This window comes from Cetorhinus maximus, chromosome 10 (genome assembly GCF_964194155.1).
Source record: "Cetorhinus maximus chromosome 10, sCetMax3.hap1.1, whole genome shotgun sequence".
In the NCBI taxonomy this organism is placed as follows: Eukaryota; Metazoa; Chordata; class Chondrichthyes; order Lamniformes; family Cetorhinidae; genus Cetorhinus; species Cetorhinus maximus.
In genome coordinates this window covers 16,868,116-16,886,159 of record NC_135888.1, presented here as the reverse complement: position 1 = coordinate 16,886,159, position 18,044 = coordinate 16,868,116, and the positions used below count along the sequence as shown (strand labels likewise).

Genomic DNA, 18,044 nt, shown 5'->3' with positions numbered 1-18,044 from the left:
CCATCCAAAACTCTGCTGCCCATGTATTAACTCGCACCAAGTCTTGTTCACCTATCTCTCCTGTGCTTGGTGACCTAAATTCGCTCCCAGTCAAGCAATGCCTTGATTTTAAAATTCCCATCCTTGTTTTCAAATGCCTGCACGGCCTCACCCCTGCCTATCTCAAATCTTCTCCAGCTCCATAGCCCTCCAAGTTACCTGTGCTCCTCTACTTCTGGCATCTTGAGTAACCCCCAATTTTAATCACTCTGCCATTGATGGCTGTGCCTTAGTTACTTAGGCCCTAAGCCCTGGAATTCCCTCCCTACACCTCTCCCTCTTCCTACCTCACTTTCCTCCTTTAAGACACTTCTTAAAACCTACCTCTTTGACCAAACTTTTGGCCATCTGACCTATGACCTCCTTATGTTTCTGTGTCATTTTGTTTTATAATACTCTTCTGAAGTGCTTTGGGACATTTTATGATGTTAAAGGCACTATATCAATATAGGTTGTTTGGGGATCTAATTTTGTACTGTATAATGTGATGGTAAAGGATTTGATGGTGTGGTGGGAGCAGTTTGAGGTGATGTCTTAAGAGTGCCAGATACCAATAAAGCATACCGGATAATTATGATTTTCCTTTCTAGCTTATTGTTACCAGTAGACTAGATGATGCCAATATTAGATTTTATGCTTTATTAAATGGATTATTAAATGCAGACCTCCTTGAGGGGTGTGGACAAGTCCATAACATTTGATATTGAATAGATGGCTCACAAACTTAAGTAAAGTGAAGTGTCTGGCTAAAACTGACCCCACCCCCAGCCTGAATTCAAAAATTACACCATGTTTGAAAGTGCCGACTTGCATTTTTTCTGTTAACTAGGTTTAAAGTTTCAACAATATAACTAGAGCTATCCTAATCAACCTTTCTCACTGCTTTAATATGTTATATGCATTGCATATGTTAAAATGTTCAGCATTCATTATTGATGTCCAACATTTGTAACATGTGGTTCAAACCTTAGCCTTTTAATTTACAGCAAATGGATAAATGCAAATTAGCTAGAAAATAGTACTTTTAGAAATGAAAGACATATTTTCTTTATCAAGTCTGAGATCTTTTTAGTCTGCTTTTAGAGAGTTAAACTGTGTTGGTCTCCTTTACATTTTCATGAAGAGAATAATGAAGTGGCTTAAATTTCTGACACAACCCTTGACCTGTTTTAACTAAACTAATGATAGCTGAATGGAGCTGTTTTTAAGATGAAACGTGACTGAGATCACCCAAAATTGATTCTCTTCTCCCCACCAACACCCCCCCTCTCCACCCCACCCCCCACCCCAACAAAACTCACATTAAAATAGACCAGTTCATTTGACTATATTGTGGTTGTGAGAACAGGGGCGGGTGAAGAAGCACACGCTTTGAAAACCCAGGGCCTCATTGTGCACGTCCACTGCTTAATGTGAGTTACAATATGCTGAAGCTAATGTGACATTAATTGTTGGTGGTTGAGGTTTCGGTTCATGATCTTGTGTGAATCTCCTCTCACCACCCGTCCCTCTTTGGAGGGAGTGTAATTGAAATCTGACTGCATAACCAGTGTTTCATGGGTCTTTTCAGGATCACTCTATCTCCCAGTCTCTAAAGTTGATGTCCGGCATTACCTTTTCAGTGGCTCTGACCAGCTGAAAGAAGTCTGAAAAGGCTGTGAGGCAATAGAACCGTCAAGTGCTTTCTGTGTTGGGTGAAGGCAGGAGCTAGAAGATAAATCGTTACTTCTCTTTACCATATTACCATAATAAAAAAAAATTGATGGATAATTCTCTAGTGCTGGGCAGTGTCACTGCTGTCTTTTTAGTGGATTGATTAATTGCTTTACAATTTTCATCAAGTACCATTGCAGTCGGTTTCACATTGCACCCCTGTCAGGCGGAAGAATAGACTGACTGTTGAACGTGTCTGTGACTGGCCACCAAGCGTCTTGTGAGTGACCTCCCCCAGTGGGTGCATTAACCACCAAGGGCATCCCTTTGGACACACTGGAGGAGGGGGACAGAGTGAGAGAAGCAGTCAGAGCAAGCATACACAACTCAACAAGTAATTGATGTTAGGACATAAACATTAGATTTTAATCAGCGTGCGGATTTGAAAAGGCTTTGAGCTCAGATTGTTCGGTGAATAAAGCATTGAAGAGAAGGCGTAAATTGGCTACATCTAGGAAGGCCACGCTTTAATTGATTTTGTTGGGGAATAGCATCGTTTTTTTTTAAGTTCCTTGGCTTTCCATATGTTTAACAGGTACCCTCCCTGCTGTCTGCAAACATTACAAAAGAATGCAATTAAAAAGGCACTTTCCACAGTAACTGTTTGGGGGAGGGTAAGAATTACGCTATGTGAGAAATCTTGGTGAATGAATTTCTTTAACACATGAATATCAATTTAGTAATTGCGAGCAGGCTTTTTACAGTCATTAAATTTTATAGGATGCATTGTTTTAGTAAATACAAAAGTTACAGATTAACCGCAGACATGTTTTTTGCAGTAAGGAGCAAACTGCAAATTAATCACAGCACATTAAATCATTTTGGGAGTTTCTTAAAACTTGTAGTTGCACACTGGACTCTATGATTTGAAGCAAGTACCTTCAGCTTGGTCTAGTCTGCTGGCAGTGTTCAACATATATTGCAGCGTCACATTTCTGAATTTTGTAGTGGCATTGTCAAACCCACAGGTTGCAGCATTAATAAAGTTAGCACCATTGTTCATCGAAGTTTTTGCTTGGGCCCTTGCAATTGTTGGTATGAGTCAAATGTCCTGACCTGATTTTGTCACAGGAATTGTTAACATGATAGTTCGCTCTGGACACACAAATTTACTGTTCTGAACACTCCTAGTTTTGTAATGATTGCTTGTGTGGTTAATGCTTTCTTTTTTAAATATATTCTCAAAGATGTAATTGCATTTTATTCCCATTATATTTGCATGTTTGCTTGACAAAGCATTTTTCACTAGGTTTTTGTGGCAGCATGTTGCCATTAATTTCTACTTGTATGTTTAGCAAACAATTCACTTTGTGGTCCGTGTGTCAAATGTTAAAACTTGTTTAATTGTTTTTGCCATTAATTACAGTTTTTTTCCTCTGCTTCCATCCACAACTACCCCCATCCTCCAAATTGACCATGAAAAATTAAATCCTAGCACAGCAGAGAGATGTGTACAATTAACGAATTAGCAGCTGGCCTTTTTTAACTGGATTGGTGTCTTCTGATATAGGATATTTTGTATAGCTAGAAAGGAGATTCCTACAGATCCAAATTTTGTATTTTGATCAGTTTAAAGAGCTTCAAAGACATTTGTATGACTATTAAATGAAAAGAAAAGGTATTTATGTCAGTATAACGGCTGTGTTTATTCATTAGGTTAAACTACAGCAATAATCTTGTGCGTTACGTTTGAAATATTCTGATTTTGTCCAAGTGCTAAATAAAGTTGGTACATATGCTGCTAGTCAAATGGTTGAAGCTCACATCTGAGCTACAGAAGGTTCAAATGATCAGAGCATTACAAGTAATGTTCAGGTCTTTTATGAAGATCAGGTCACTGGGGTTAGGTCAGAGCTACTAAATCTTGGCATGTTAATGTTCACGGTGGAACTTTATACAATGTTATCATCTTTTGGGCTTCCTGAACTCCTTCTCATTTCCCCAGTGAAATGGCAGGCAACCTGCTGTTAGGCTCATGATGTACTTGATTTGTTAGTCGAGCAGGTGGCCCCTCCTTACCATTCCCACCTACCAACTTGGGGTTCCAGGTATGAACCTCTGTTTTTGTTTGAAATAGTGCATTGTGGACGAGTCACTGCCTCATTGAGATTTAAGTTTCATAGTTTCTTCATGCTTTTGGGAGTTGTAATTTACACACTGTGCATTTGTAGGATTGTCTTGTGGCCCTTTTAAGATTATGTCATGAGAATTGAAGATCAAAGCTGGCTGCCTGGCCAATGGCCACATTTAACAACAGATTGAGTGTAAGGTTTTATTTAAATGCTCTTTACCCTTTTTAGTATACCAGAGATATGGAGCAACTGAGGCTGAATTGTTCCTAATTGGTTTTATTGATAGAAAAATGCAACAGTTTGCAAGTAGAGACGCCTCTAACCTTTGTCAGTAGTGCAGCTCAACTCAATGATCAATTCTTCAATAGACTGAGAAGCCAGTTTTTAGTTGACATCCTCTTGGCCTCTGCTTCTGGTCTGTTGTCTTGATCAGACTAAAATGACTGTTTTTCTATCTTTCTCACTGATGCAAAAGCAATTGCTAATGCACATGTCTCAACATATGTTTATGGGATAGTTCATGTTAGATGGGCCAGTAGCTTCCGTTACCTAGGTTTAAAAATAGTTTGTGAATGACAGACATTACTACAGAATTACTAGAAGATAACTTGTAACATATGTAATAACTCAATGAATTGTATTCTGGAAATAAATGTCTAGTTAAATCTGTTCTGAGGGCCCTTTTAACACTTCCATCTTGTTCTTCAGGTGGAGAGACGATCAAAAGCATTAACCAGCAAACAGGAGCGCATGTAGAACTACAGAGAAACCCCCCACCAAATTCTGATCCTAATATCCGAATATTCATCATCCGTGGAGCTCTACAACAGATCGAGCATGCTAGACAATTAATAGAAGAAAAAATCAATGGGGTGAGATTTACCTCTGTTTTTCGCTACCACTTACATTTTCCATTTCTTTCACTTCAACCTTTGCTTTACAGATTAGTTATTGATTCAGAAACTTTACCTTAGATAAAACCCCGTCCCAGACCTTGGTCAGTGCTGTTGTAAATCAGCTATGAGGGAACCACAAGGATGTGTTTGACATCTGTTCACCATCATGAGAAAATATTTAATATCCTATCAGTGCACTTTCTCCCACCCCCTTCTTTTCATGTGTTGCCTCTGCCTCTCACAGGTTCCTGGTATCTTTCAAAATAACCAACTCAAATTCAGAGAATCATAAAATGTTACAGCACAGAAGGAGGCCATTGACCCATCCAGCCTGTGCTAGCATTTTGAAAGAGCTATCCAAATTTCTGGTTGCGTGCTAATCATACAGAGTTTTGATTATATAACAAATAAAGATTAAAATCAAAAGACTCTTTGAAAGATATTTTTAAAATAATGGCACTTGGAGCAATCCATCTGAAGGACTCTGACTTCTTCGCTCTTGGCTGGCCTTGGTTCAATGATAGCATGCTCGCACCTGGTGCAGAAGGCGGTGTGTTCAAACCTTAATCTAGAAATTTGAGTGCACAATCACAGCTACTGCAAAACTGAGTGCCTTCTAGGTGAGATATTAAATCAAGACTCCCATTTCCCATGTCTGGTGGGCATAAAATATCCTGTGCTACTATCTAAAGAAAATTAGGGCAGTTTTCTCAGTGACATGGCTAACTTTTTAACACTTAACCTACATCTAAATCCAATGATCTGGTGATTAATGTAATTGCTGTTTGTGGGCAAATTGTTTGCAGTTCCTCTATTACAACAACATGAACATTTCAGAATAAAATAATTCATCAAGTAAGGTGCTTGAAATGTCGTGGTTGTGAAAGGTGCTATATAAATTCAAGTTCTTTCTCTTTCTTAAATGCTTTTTTTTTTGTGCTCTTTTAGGGTCCAGGACCTGGTGGCCCTGGAGGATTTAACACAAGCCCTTATAGTCAAGGACCACCTGGACACCATCAAAAGTAAGAGTTATAATTCTACAATGTTTGCATTTTAAGCTTGGATAATTGTTTTCACTTAGTGTCAGTAGAATCTGTGTTCACTCCATGTTTGTACTCCTTGTTAAGCTGATGTGATTGGAATGTAAACTATATCATGCCAGATTATCAATACCTCTCCTCTCATGCACTTCATTTCTGATGTCCTCCATATGCTTTTTCATTTAATTTCTTTGCAGTGGAGCTTTGTTACTATTTTGTCTGAGGTTTTGAGTTTTTGGTCAAGCAGGTCTCTGATACATATGGGAGCTCATTACCATGCTTTGAATCTCTAAATTAAGCTACTGAAAAATCCTTTGCCGATAATGGGTGCATACGCACTCAGCCCATAGGAACATGTCCCACTTAAGCACTAAGAAAACAGGCAAAGTTAGCAAGACCCACAACTTGGGGACCCCATGACTGTACAGTTTAGCAACCTAAAAAAAACTACTGACCAGAATAGATGATTAGTAACTTTACCACTGTCTGACTGGAACACCAAGTTTTCTCCCCTCTTTCTTTCCTGAACCCCCACCTTTCCCCTCCAAGTCATGGTCATGAACCAGGTTTGCCATTTGTCCCTGGAGTGCTGCTTGCCTGCCTGGTTCATGTATTAAGGCAAAGTCTGTCGTGGAAGGTCATCTCCGCTTCTAATTAGCTATTCCCAGCAGTGTTACCTTGGAACTGACACCCTAGTTTAACCCTCTTTCACCACTAACCACCCGCCCCAAGAACACAAAATAGTCACCAGGTGATTAGCAGATACCAGGACCAATGTAAAATTTATAATATTCTGTTGGGCGTCCAGCTCATTTTAAATTTGTTTGTGCTCATTCATTTTGAACATAGTGGTCCTCCACAAGCCTTTATGACACAGGGATGGGGAAGTACGTATCAACCTTGGCAGCAGCAAGGACAGCAGGATCCAAGTGAGTGTCTGATTTGTTTACATCTAACAGTAGCTGTATTTTCTTATTGCCCTTTGCCAGCTCATTGTAGTATTGATTGTATTATGTTTGATTTCCATTTAGTCCAGTGCTTCATTAAAGACCTGGATAACAATGGCTTTTTATCACCCTTCTCAGAATGTGTAAAAGGACATGCTGCATGGGCAGCTATTGAAATTCAACAGCAAAAGCAATACTTTTCTATCCACACATTCGATATGTTAAGTTGCACTGCACACAATTCCTGTAAGTGCAAAACTTACTTCTGTCGTCCATCTGTCATCCATTTCAGCTAGTCTTAACAATAGTCAGCTTGATTCCAATTATTTCCTGATTTATTCTAATTCACTAATTTATTTTACTTCTGATTGGCTGGTTTCAACATCAGTCCCAGTTATAGTAGGCCACAGATTAGTTGAAACAAACTGAACAATTGAACAGCTTCAAGCTGTAGGAGAGTTTAAACTTTTTACACATTGTTGTGCAGTGGGTGTACCCATACCTCATGGACTGCAGTGATTCAAGAAGACAGTTCACCGCCACCTTCTCAAGGGCAACTAGGGATGGGCAATAAATGCTGGCCCAGCCAGCGAAGCCCACACCCCAAGAATGAAGAATAATAAAAAAATCAGTGACTTGCGTTTCTCCACCCAGTTCTCTTTTTGCGTTGTTTTCATCAATGAGGGATAGAGATTTGGCTTCTCTATCCAAGAGCAGGTCAGTTCCACACTGTCCATGATTATAATTTGACGTCAGATAAACAAACCAAGCACTCTGCATATGAGGGGGGCAGGGAAACACCATCAGCCTACTCCATTCAGTCAACCATGCAACCTCCCATACCATTCGCCAATGTAGCGACACTATCTTCAGCAATTCAGGAAAATTCTGGGGGAATTTCTCTTTCCCCCACCCCATTTCCTAAATTCTGGAATAATGAGTTGTCCATTGCAATCACAACTAATTAACTTGCCTCCTATCACCTGTCCTGTCACAAATTTAGGGCTCCATGCTCATTATATTTTATTTACTTAACCTGTAACTGGCCAAGCATTCATACTAAGAATTGAGTACCTGAAGCATTATTTTCTTAAATAAAAATGGGGCCTTAAATCAACACAGTGCTGCAATGATTTGCTAATATGTTATTCATTCCGTGGTATAACATTTGTGCATTATTAGCTATTACATTATAATTCAGTGAACAGCATGTCCACTGATTGCCATGGGAGATCTGTTAATAACGAAATATATATTATATAGATAGCATACATTTTTGACACTTCCTGTATAATGCTAATCATCCAATTTGAGCATAATCTTCAGTCAAATTTACATATTACCTCTGTCAAATAAATGGAAAATGATCCAGACAAATTGATCAAAAAATTTCAACCCTCTTAATCGTTGATCTTTCTCAGTAACTTCCCAAAAGTAAGTCTTAAACATAAAAGTTCACACATTATATTTCACAGTAGCACAATTATGCTTGCCCATACGCTTCTCTTTCTTACTTTCCTCAGTCACCACCAAAGACTATGCCACCTACCCATAAGATTCTGCTGTAGTTTAAATAGGCATCCAGTTTCTCACTGTTGCTTTCCTTCATCCTTCTCTGTTTCATAGCTGCCAAAATCACTTTTTTTTTTCTTCTTGCTTACAGCTCATGTTCACCGCTGCCAAACATATCACTGCCCTTAAGTTTTGTGCCCTTATCTTTCCTAACTTATTAACAGCTCCATGACACTCAACACAAGCTCCTGTTTTTCTGCCCAGTTACGATCACCAATTTCTGGGGCCGAGCACTTCCCTCCTCCCACGCCACCACTGAGCCTCACCGTTTTACCTTCCGAGTTGAACAAAATAGATCCCAATGTAGCCCACCCCCATTTGAAAGCTTTTTTTGCCCACATAAATGCTATTGCCCCCAACTTCCCAGCTGGAGACATTTTCCTCCCTCTTCCTTCACCCCATTTGTATAAAAATCCTCTTTGTTCCATACAAATTATATTAAATATTCTGTATATGGATATATGAAAATGTATACCATGCACAAATTAAGCGTCTTAATACAATTTTATGTCCAATTTATTTTAACCCTCATTCCATTTTTGAGCCTGTGCAATTATTTAAAACATCTCATTTCATTGCAGTGTGTATCTAATTTCTCCACTGTTACCCTAATTTGCTTTGAAACCAATGTTGCAATGATTTCCAGTAACAGTTAAAATATGTCAGCAAAACAGTGTGTTCTCCAGCCCATAAAATAATGCGTCTCCATTATCATAATCAGCATATTCTCCAACTTCCCATGAGCATAGGCGATCCACTAATAAATAAGGGAAAATAAAAGCAAAAAACTGCGGATGCTGGAAATCCAAAACAAAAACACAAATACCTGGAAAAACTCAGCAGGTCTGACAGCATCTGTGGAGAGGAGCACAGTTAACGTTTCGAGTCCGTATGACTCTTCAACAGAACAGAAGAAGGAAAGTTAAGTCAACACTTTGGGCAAATAATCCTTGAAATAGTTCTGTCAGAAGATCTGCACTCAAAGTGTTAACCTGTCTTTTTCTTTTCAAATGTTCCTAGTTCTGTTGTTTGTTCTTCAATTTCTCCTATTTTTATTTGATTTCTAATTTTGATTTTATCCCTGTTATATGGTTAGTCCTGAATTGTGGTGTTTATCTCTAAAACACTGCAGTGTGTGAGCATGCAAGTAGTGCAGTGAATCCCATACTAAAGTTGACGAATAAAGGGTGATGAAACGCCTGGGACAAAATGCTATTAACAAAATTCTGTGGATGAACATTGTACATGTCAAATCAACTGTTGCACAGGAATAATTTGTTTGGTATAGATTCCTGGACAAAGGAATGTAATGGCATCTATTCTGAATAGACTGGCTTTGTTTTTTCCCTCCAAAAACAAACTATTGTGGAACTGTTGCAGACTGGGCAACCCCAGCTTGTTAACTCTGTTCTCAGCTTATGTGCTTGACTTGAAGTCTCCTACCAACTCCCAGTTAAATCCATTGCAGAAGCAAAGAGCAACTCCCGGCCACTCTCAACCACCTCGTTGAGGGTTCTTTTTAAGTGGAGGTTGTGTTACGCAATGCTTCAGGTGCAGTTTCTCTTGCTGCTCAGCCATTTTTTGTGTACCATGGAAGATGTGGGTACCCTTGAATAGGGCATTAACTCTTCTCTCTGTCAACCCCCTTCTAAAAGCTCTGCATATATTTGATCAAAGCTATTTGAAAGCCCAGTCACTTGGTTCACGAATCATTTCATCCTATTTTTATCACTTTTATGCTTTTACTAAAGCACCTCGTGACTAGGTGAATGTATTGAGGTAATAATTGAGTTAATACTGGCCTTGCTGGTGATCTTTCCTTCGAAGGGAAATTCAGTCAGAAGAGGATCAAATCCAAAATCGTTGGTAATAACCAAGAAGGCATTAATAGGGGACGTACTCGGATTCCCATTTCTTTGGATACACTCTTTTTTTGGTGAGGGGCATGGAGTTACATTCACGTGATTCAAAATTAGACTCTTTAAAAAAATTAAAACCTGATCACAAGCAGTAATGTCACGGCATAATGAACTATTCCTACCACACAAGTAAAAGCTACCAAAATTAGTCAGTGATAGTTACTGTGACACTGTGTGTGTGTCTAGGTAAAGCTGCACAGCATTTGGGTACAGCAGCCTGGTCAGCCTACATCTCCCAGTTTTACCAGCAGCCTAGCCAGCAACAGCAAGCAACAATGGGGCAGAACTCGCAACAAAATTCAGGTGTGTATTTGTAAAGAGAAATTTTTCAACAATACGGGCAAACGCCTTCCACTTTCTGCGCCTAGCAATTTTCAATTTTTACCTGTGCAGTTCCAGAATCAACATCACTCTTCTATTAAATTTAACTTTATCCCTAATAATTCGGGGGCTTAGCCTATGTGTTCTAAAGCTGTCTGCCCATTTGAGACTTCATCCTAATCAAGCATTTCAATTAAAAGTCTTCTATTTATCTATCTGCCAAAGGTGCTGTGAGTTTGGGGTAGCCTCAACAAAATTTCTCCTGGGATCTCTTGCACTCTTCTCTCTTGTTCGCTTGCACACACTCTTGCTCTCTCTACCCTTCCCATTGCCATGATTTTACTCAGCCGTATGTTGTAAATTTCCGGTGTCTGCTATTTTTACATTTATTTTAGTGTGCAACTCCACAGCACAAAACTGCTCCACTAAGTTGGCAATGGCCAAGAATCCTTGGGGTTGGGAATTGGAATTTCAGCATTACAGTAAAGGAGATGGTCTTCTGAGACTGGGAGTTGAAGCAGATTGTTGGGTAGTGTAGAGGGAATTTCTGTGCTGTTCCTGGCCCAGGACTGCATAATACTGGCGCGAGACACTAAAAATGACCAATCATCAAATATCCCTTACTGCAACATTTGAACTCCTAAATTGCGGTAGTGCTGTACTATGTTGCTATGTTACTGTGTAGTTAAATACAAGAATTTGAAAAATATCATACAACCCATCTCTTGGCTGTTGTGTTGTAGGATGGCTATTTTAGGGTATTGTGTGAAGAAGCTATTGGCAAATTTGTTTTTGAATTGTGAGGTAAGACTTTTGGAACTATCACAGTTGTGTGTCAGTGTATCAGTGATGTATTCTATCAATCTTTTCCTTCAACTTATGTGCAGTATGCTTTTTGTGATGATCTGCTTATAGCTAGTGATCAGCGATAGTTGCTCGTTAACCTGATAGGATTAGGTTAATGAAACTATCCTTCATTTGAAAGAAATCTCAAGTTTAATGCATTGTTTATTTGCTTCTAATTAAATCACAATCCCTTTATGTCCCTCCCTTCTATTTCAAAATTCACTTTGTAGCCAAAGTGGTTTATCCTAGTTCTAATTGGTAACCTGTTGAAAACAAACTTAATTCGATGGGTTGACAACGGTGCATCAACTACACTTTAACCAATCAGATCTTGTGATTCTGGACTGACAGGTGACATGGCCTCTGAACTACACAATTGAGTTTTAGCACGTGTGAACAAATCAGCTGTCACCACTTGGAACTGCAGAAGAGTACAGACTGCGACTTCAGCAAGCTCCAAGTGCAATGTTAACTATGTGGGGTTCAGTTGCGAACTGGTATTAACTGAGTTGTGCTGCAGAGGTTGAAATGTTTTTTTTAATCCTTGCTTTCTCCATAAATCCTGACCCAAGTAAACCATTTTATGCAAAGATCATTCAATGTTCAGTGACATAACTTACGAGCACCAGTTTGCTAATGTATGTACTTTCAAAATGACCATGAAATTTTTTTCAAACTTAACATGAAACCTTGCATTAAATGTAGCTTGTAAATTCTCTTACAAGAATTGTCCCTTGTGGTGCTTATCACAGGGTTTTCCTAACTTTTAATTAAAATATATTATTCACTCAGACTCTCATAACTACTGACTTCTTTACCAGTTTCCACACTTGATATTTTCTATCAAATGTGTGTGCTTACATTTCAGAAGTCGTTCAAAAGCTCACTTATCCAATGAATATATTGATGTTAACAGACTGTGATGTTGAGATGCAGGAAAAGAAAGACTTGCATTTATATAGTGCCTTAGAACTTAAAGCACATTACAACCAATTAATACTTTCTGAAGTGTAGAGGGATTATCTTGAGTGCAGAAGGTGTTTGTGACTAAACTTTGGTATAGGCAGGAGTGATTCACTGCTGAATGGTGATACTTGCTAATTCATGTGATGTATGAAGTTTCATAGGGTAACTGAGAATGAGTTTGTAGCTGCATTTCTCCTAAAGAGAGTTCCCAAATTAATGTCAGTTGAACCTCAATCCACATCCCACCCCCAACCTCCCCAAAACAAAAACTCTCAACTTCTCCAAAGATGTTGGGAATTCCTCAGTTGCCTGTTTTCTACCTTTGTTTGGTCCGTTAGTTAAGTTGTGTCCAAAGCCTGCTTTGCTTCACCATTTCCCTGATCCATTATGTGGATCGTCTTGAAGAACTTTTTTCTACTGAAGGCAAAATGTTTTCAGTGCCATGCACTTCCAAAGATATTTAATGGCAGAATTCAAAATGGTATTTCTGTTGATGCATATGAACAATTTTATATGTGGCCCTACAGATTGCAGTGAGTTTCTACCCTCCCGTCTGCCTTCTCCACCCCCTCCTCAAAATTCAGGACCTCTTTCCATTGTCCCACCTACAACGTTCAAACGCAGTTTTATAGTTATGTCTGCTGTTTTTTTTTGTTTCTCACACAATAATGACTCATTGGTTGGGTTGCTTAATCTTAATGTAAAGTTTTATAGGCAGTGTCCAAGCAGGTCATGTGTATGTGTCTGGGCTGGTTAAGGTAAAACCTCCAAAGGTATCAATTGGAATCTGCTCAGACGTCGCACCACCTTGTAACATGATCAGGGACAGCAAAGAAATATTTTGTTGATGGGAAAGAGGAAACAGTTACTTTCTCTCTCCTAACCCCAGCCTCCACTCTTGAAAAATAATTGGAAAATGGTACAGTCTGGGACGGAGAAGAGTCTTACCTTCTAGAGTGCAGGTTTTTGCTGGTGCTGCTGTTGGAATTAACTTTTGCCTGTTAGGGACTACCTGGTCTTGCCCACTCCCTCTGTGTAAACTGGGCTGAGATTGGGAACGCTCAGGAACAATTTATGATGTCAAGCTTTAAATTAGGAACTTGTGTGTGGAAATCGTGGAATGTGGGACTGTACCTGTCATTCTGTGATACAGCATGTTGAGTCGTGTGATCTGGTTATGAATAGCAGAAGAAATTAATATTTCATTGAGGGGAGTAGCCCTCTGCAACCAGAAGGTTGTAAAAAGAAATAAGAATCTAACCTAATTTGTATGGGAGGTGTGCAGTCTGAGTTGTCCTCAAGCAAAACTTGTTTGGTCAAGATTCATAATCCAACCATTAGTGTGTAACATTTGCTAACTACACATTACTACTCTGCATCAGATCAGTCTGGTCTGAAGCTGTTCCGAGTGCTGGGGCTTCTTTTGTTTTGCAAAAGATCTCTGACCTTTTTTAAAATATGCTGTATTTTATATCAGTTTGTGAAATGTAATTTTTTTAAACCTGCCCACAGATCAGAATGGTGGCCAAACTGGTCAGATGGATTATTCCAAAGCCTGGGAGGATTACTACAAAATACTTGGTATGCACTTTTCTTGGACTGATATTTTGTAAGTGGCGTTTGAGTTGCCTTCTCACAGGGTATTTGCAGAAAGCAGGTTTTGTGGAATAGGGAAGTATTTTATTCCCTCCTTTTCCTTTCCTGTTTCTTTGTCTTTCCCTCACCCATCTTCCTCTCTTCTCCTCCTCCATTCTGTGCCTCTGTCTCCCTCTTTTCTGTAAGTTAAACCCTTGAAACCTTGCATTGATCAAGCTTCCCCATAACTGTGCTAATAGTCCTCAGCTTTCACAGTTCTCTGGGTAATAGAGCAACAATCTGCACAGGAAACTACCAGCCCTGCTTTTATATGCAGTGATTTAGAACACGAGTCTTTCGGGTACCTTGCTCACTGAACTTTAACTTTTTCTTGGGTATGGAGGAACACTGTTTCGGGGATGACCTCTGGCCAGTATCTCAGTCAAAGCAACTAAAATAGGAGCATGCAGTGCAGGAAATTGCAGAGCCGAGCCCAATCATGCTTGCTCCATAGTGTGTCCCTGTTACAGAACTGCGACGGAAAGCAGCTCTGATAAGGTGATGGGGAGCGGGACTCTCAGTGCTGTGGGATCTGCCTTATTTACGTTGCACAGCTGATTAACAGCACTCCTGCAGCAACAGGCCCCCCAGAAAAGACCTGTATGGGCCAGCAAGCAGAGCACTACATTGCTTGCCCATCCTGTGTCCAAAAGAAGGCAGTGGTAGCATGTTCCATTGCAACAACTGGCAGATGGAAAATTTTTTGGGATGGGATTTGATGTCTCCAAGGATTGTGGTAGTTCTCTTACTTTGTTCTACTGCCAAAGTAGCTCTTGCTGCTACAGCAGTACTTTGAAGCTAATGCCCTACGAGCTAATCAGTTTTGGCTAAATCATCTGGCGAGCAGGAAGAAGTTGAAATTAAAAATAATAAAGCCTTCAGATACTATGCACCTTTTGACAGCTTGAACAGTATGTGTATGTGATTTCTGGAGCAGTCGATGGGGTAAGAATAACAATTTTGCAACATTGGAAGGGGTGGAGGCAAAAGTCCAAATACTGCAAGGGCAGGGGATTGGTGGAGGTTTTTGTGACCGCTGTGCAATTTGTTTCCTAAGTTGCTTACTATAGCTCACTGTATAATAGGGAAGATCAGATGTTGTTAGATGTGATTTTTATTTGTGTTAAAATCCAGTTTATTGAAAGCGTCATTGAACTTTGCATCACAGGGAGAGTCCATAATGCCTGTGCCAGCCCTGCAAAAGAGCTGGAGATTTGGTCTAATTTTCCAGCCGTTTTCCCCATACCCTTTTAATTTATTTTCCTTTTCAAAAGTTTTGAATTTTGTTTCAACCTATTTCTTTTGGAGCATTCAGTTCCTAAAACTTTATATAAAAAGCAAATTAATTCTCCTTATCTCTCCCTTTAGGCTTTTGCTGGTGATCTTAAATTTATGCCCTTTACTTACCTACTTCCAAACTAGTGGAAATTTTTTTCCAGATTTATCTCGTCAAAACTCTTCTTAACTTTGCCCCATGAGAACTCTTAACCTTTTCTGTTCTAGTGAAAGAGTTCCAATTCGTTGCAGCAGTTGAAAGACTGCTTTGTTGCAGGGATGCGCATTAGTCATTTTTCACTAATAATTTTGGTGGTTGGAGGTTTGTGTTTTAGCAGTCTTGCTTTGTGTGGCTGTTCAAATCATAACTGCGTAACTAGGTTCAGTGGGTATAATATAGAAATCCCTAGTGTTGTTGGTTCTAGACATTTCGCTCAGTGACCAGCTAATCAAGCAGTAAGCAATTACGATCAGACAGACTTGAATTGACTTCTAAGTAGACTTTCAATATTGAGGTGCATATATTTGAGTGTAATGTGTCATTCTTTGGAAAATTTCATAACTCTCTTAAAGTACCCCATTAATTATAAATTGATTTTGTTGAGCACAAAGTATATGTCGACTTCTGTGTTGACATGTCTTGCGAATCTCATCCGTGCCTGACTGCTGTGCTTCCTTTATTTAGGAGGCAGTGGTAATTGTATTTTTGAACTGTTAGGAATATCTTGGGAGTGATCCTGACTTACGAATCTAATTTTCTAAAGGCAAGCAAAGACCTGTTTTAAGTGACCCCATTCTCTGTACTGTAAACATGGTTACACCCATAGTACTCAATGCTTCGTTCATTCCAAATCAATAACTTGTTGAATATTAGAGTTCTGTTTTGAAACGAAAAAGCATGAAGGATCTTTTGTCGCCTATAGCAGGTGGAACCTGTAGTTGGTCCTGACCTTCCTTTGAAAGGGTCTTGTCCTATGACTGCGGCCAAGTCTCTCTCAGATTTTTTTCCTTGTCCTTCTCCAGCCTTTTATGTTTAAATGCTCCCTTCCCCCGCCTCTTTAATGCCATTTGTAACCTATGTGAAGGACAGAAGCCCTTCAGGGTCAAAGCAGCACTGCAAGCTCTTTAAAAGGCAGGGAAAGGGATTCCTGAGCTATTGATGTAGAGGGTTTTTTTGTGGTTGCTGCTGGGGTCCACGCCTGCTGGTGACTTGTGCCATCTCCTGGCTGCTGATATTGTCTGTCGCTGATTTAAGATGGCCTTGCAGTGCCCTGAGGCCAAATGCTAGCCACCTTCCTGAAGAGCCCTGTTGTGAACATGCGCAGGATAAAAGGAACTTGAAGACTAAAAGCTGGAATTGGAGCCATTTCAAATTAACTTCTACATCAAGAGCTCAACAGTCTTCGATCACACGTTTTAACAATTTTTGTGTGGCATGAGGGCAGAATTGATCTTCACTGAGATGAGCAGTGGACCCAATAAGTTTGCACCAATGTGACCACCTAATTTTCTTGAGCTGTGGGATTCCTATGTTTTTAATGTGTACATGTGTGGTGTGTGTATGTAGACATATAAGGTACTTATCTGGTTAGGTTAAAAACTAATCCTTTCGCTCAACAATTTGAAATATACTGCAGACTGTATTGTTTTTAAGAATATGTAATCTACCTTTATGTAAGATTCTACACAGCAATCTGCTGTCCATTTGAAATGACCCACGTTCATTTCTAGCTTTGTTAAATGATTTATCCTGTATGCATTCGTATTCAAGGAGCCCTTAATTGAATTTTTGAAACTTAAATCTCAATTAATTACAAAACAATTTGAGTTGTAAAAGAAAAGCTATTGCAAAGCTTTTTTTTTTAAACAGAACAACTGAGCTTCCCACCAGTGACTGCTGTGACACTGGGCTGTACCAAATGAGGAATGTCCTCTTTGTTTGAACCCTTGAGTAACATTAGAATTGCAATAATTTGACTCTTTCCCAGTTACGAAAGGGAAAAAATTGGCCAAATTTCCTGCTCCTGAGCATCTTTTCACATCCCCCTAACTGCCCACATGCCGCACAAAAATTGTTAAAACGTGTGAGGAAGTAGGTTAAGAATAGGATTGGATTTGATTGTGACAGATCCCAAGATCAACTTAGCCATCGATGCTCACTGTTTGGGCAGTGACATGGTAGATGCAACTTTTTGAAATTGATCCGCAGCACGAGTTAAGGAGAGGGCAAGGGAACAAAATCTGAGGTCTGTCCCTATCTTTAGAATCTAACGGCGCAGAAGGAGGCCATTGGCCCAAGGATCAAACAGAGGACTTTTACCCCCCCTCCCCCAAATCGATACAGCCCAATGTCTCAGCAGTCACTGGTGGAAAGGAAGTCCAGTTGTTTTTTTCACTTTTTAAAAAAAACTTTAAAAAGCAACAGCTTTTCTTTTACAACTTAAATTATTTAGTAAGTGAGATTTAAATTTCAAAAATGCCAATGAAGAGCTCCTTTATTTAATATGTACAAAATAAATAAAGCAAGAAACAAAAGTGGATCATTCAAATGGACAGCAGATTGCGGTGTAGAACCTTACATAAAACTCGATTACATATTTTAACAAATAAACAATCTGCAGTGTATTTCAAATTCTTGCATGAAAGGGTTAGTATTTGAACTAACTGGACAGTTAGTTGTGCCTGTGGTAGCTCTTTAAAAGAGCTATTCCCCCCCCCTCTCCCCACCGCCGGTTATCCTATTTAGACCCCAGCCTTTTCCCTTTAATCCTGCAAATTAGTCATCCTACTACTGTTAATATAA

The 18,044-nt window shown here is 39.4% G+C and overlaps 1 protein-coding gene across 4 annotated transcripts in view; it reads left to right on the top strand.

The window, feature by feature from the left end:
- fubp3 (far upstream element (FUSE) binding protein 3) overlaps positions 1-18,044 on the top strand; it is a 91,283-nt gene that overhangs the window by 59,391 nt on the left and 13,848 nt on the right. The window contains exons 13-17 of one of the 4 annotated variants that reach the window (XM_078550054.1): positions 4,533-4,696; positions 5,669-5,742; positions 6,610-6,689; positions 10,385-10,501; positions 13,844-13,912. In XM_078550054.1, the coding sequence (XP_078406180.1) occupies positions 4,533-4,696; positions 5,669-5,742; positions 6,610-6,689; positions 10,385-10,501; positions 13,844-13,912 (504 nt within the window). The remainder of the gene's footprint in view (positions 1-4,532; positions 4,697-5,668; positions 5,743-6,609; positions 6,690-10,384; positions 10,502-13,843; positions 13,913-18,044) is intronic. The other 3 variants (XM_078550056.1, XM_078550055.1, XM_078550057.1) reach the window with 3 other exon arrangements.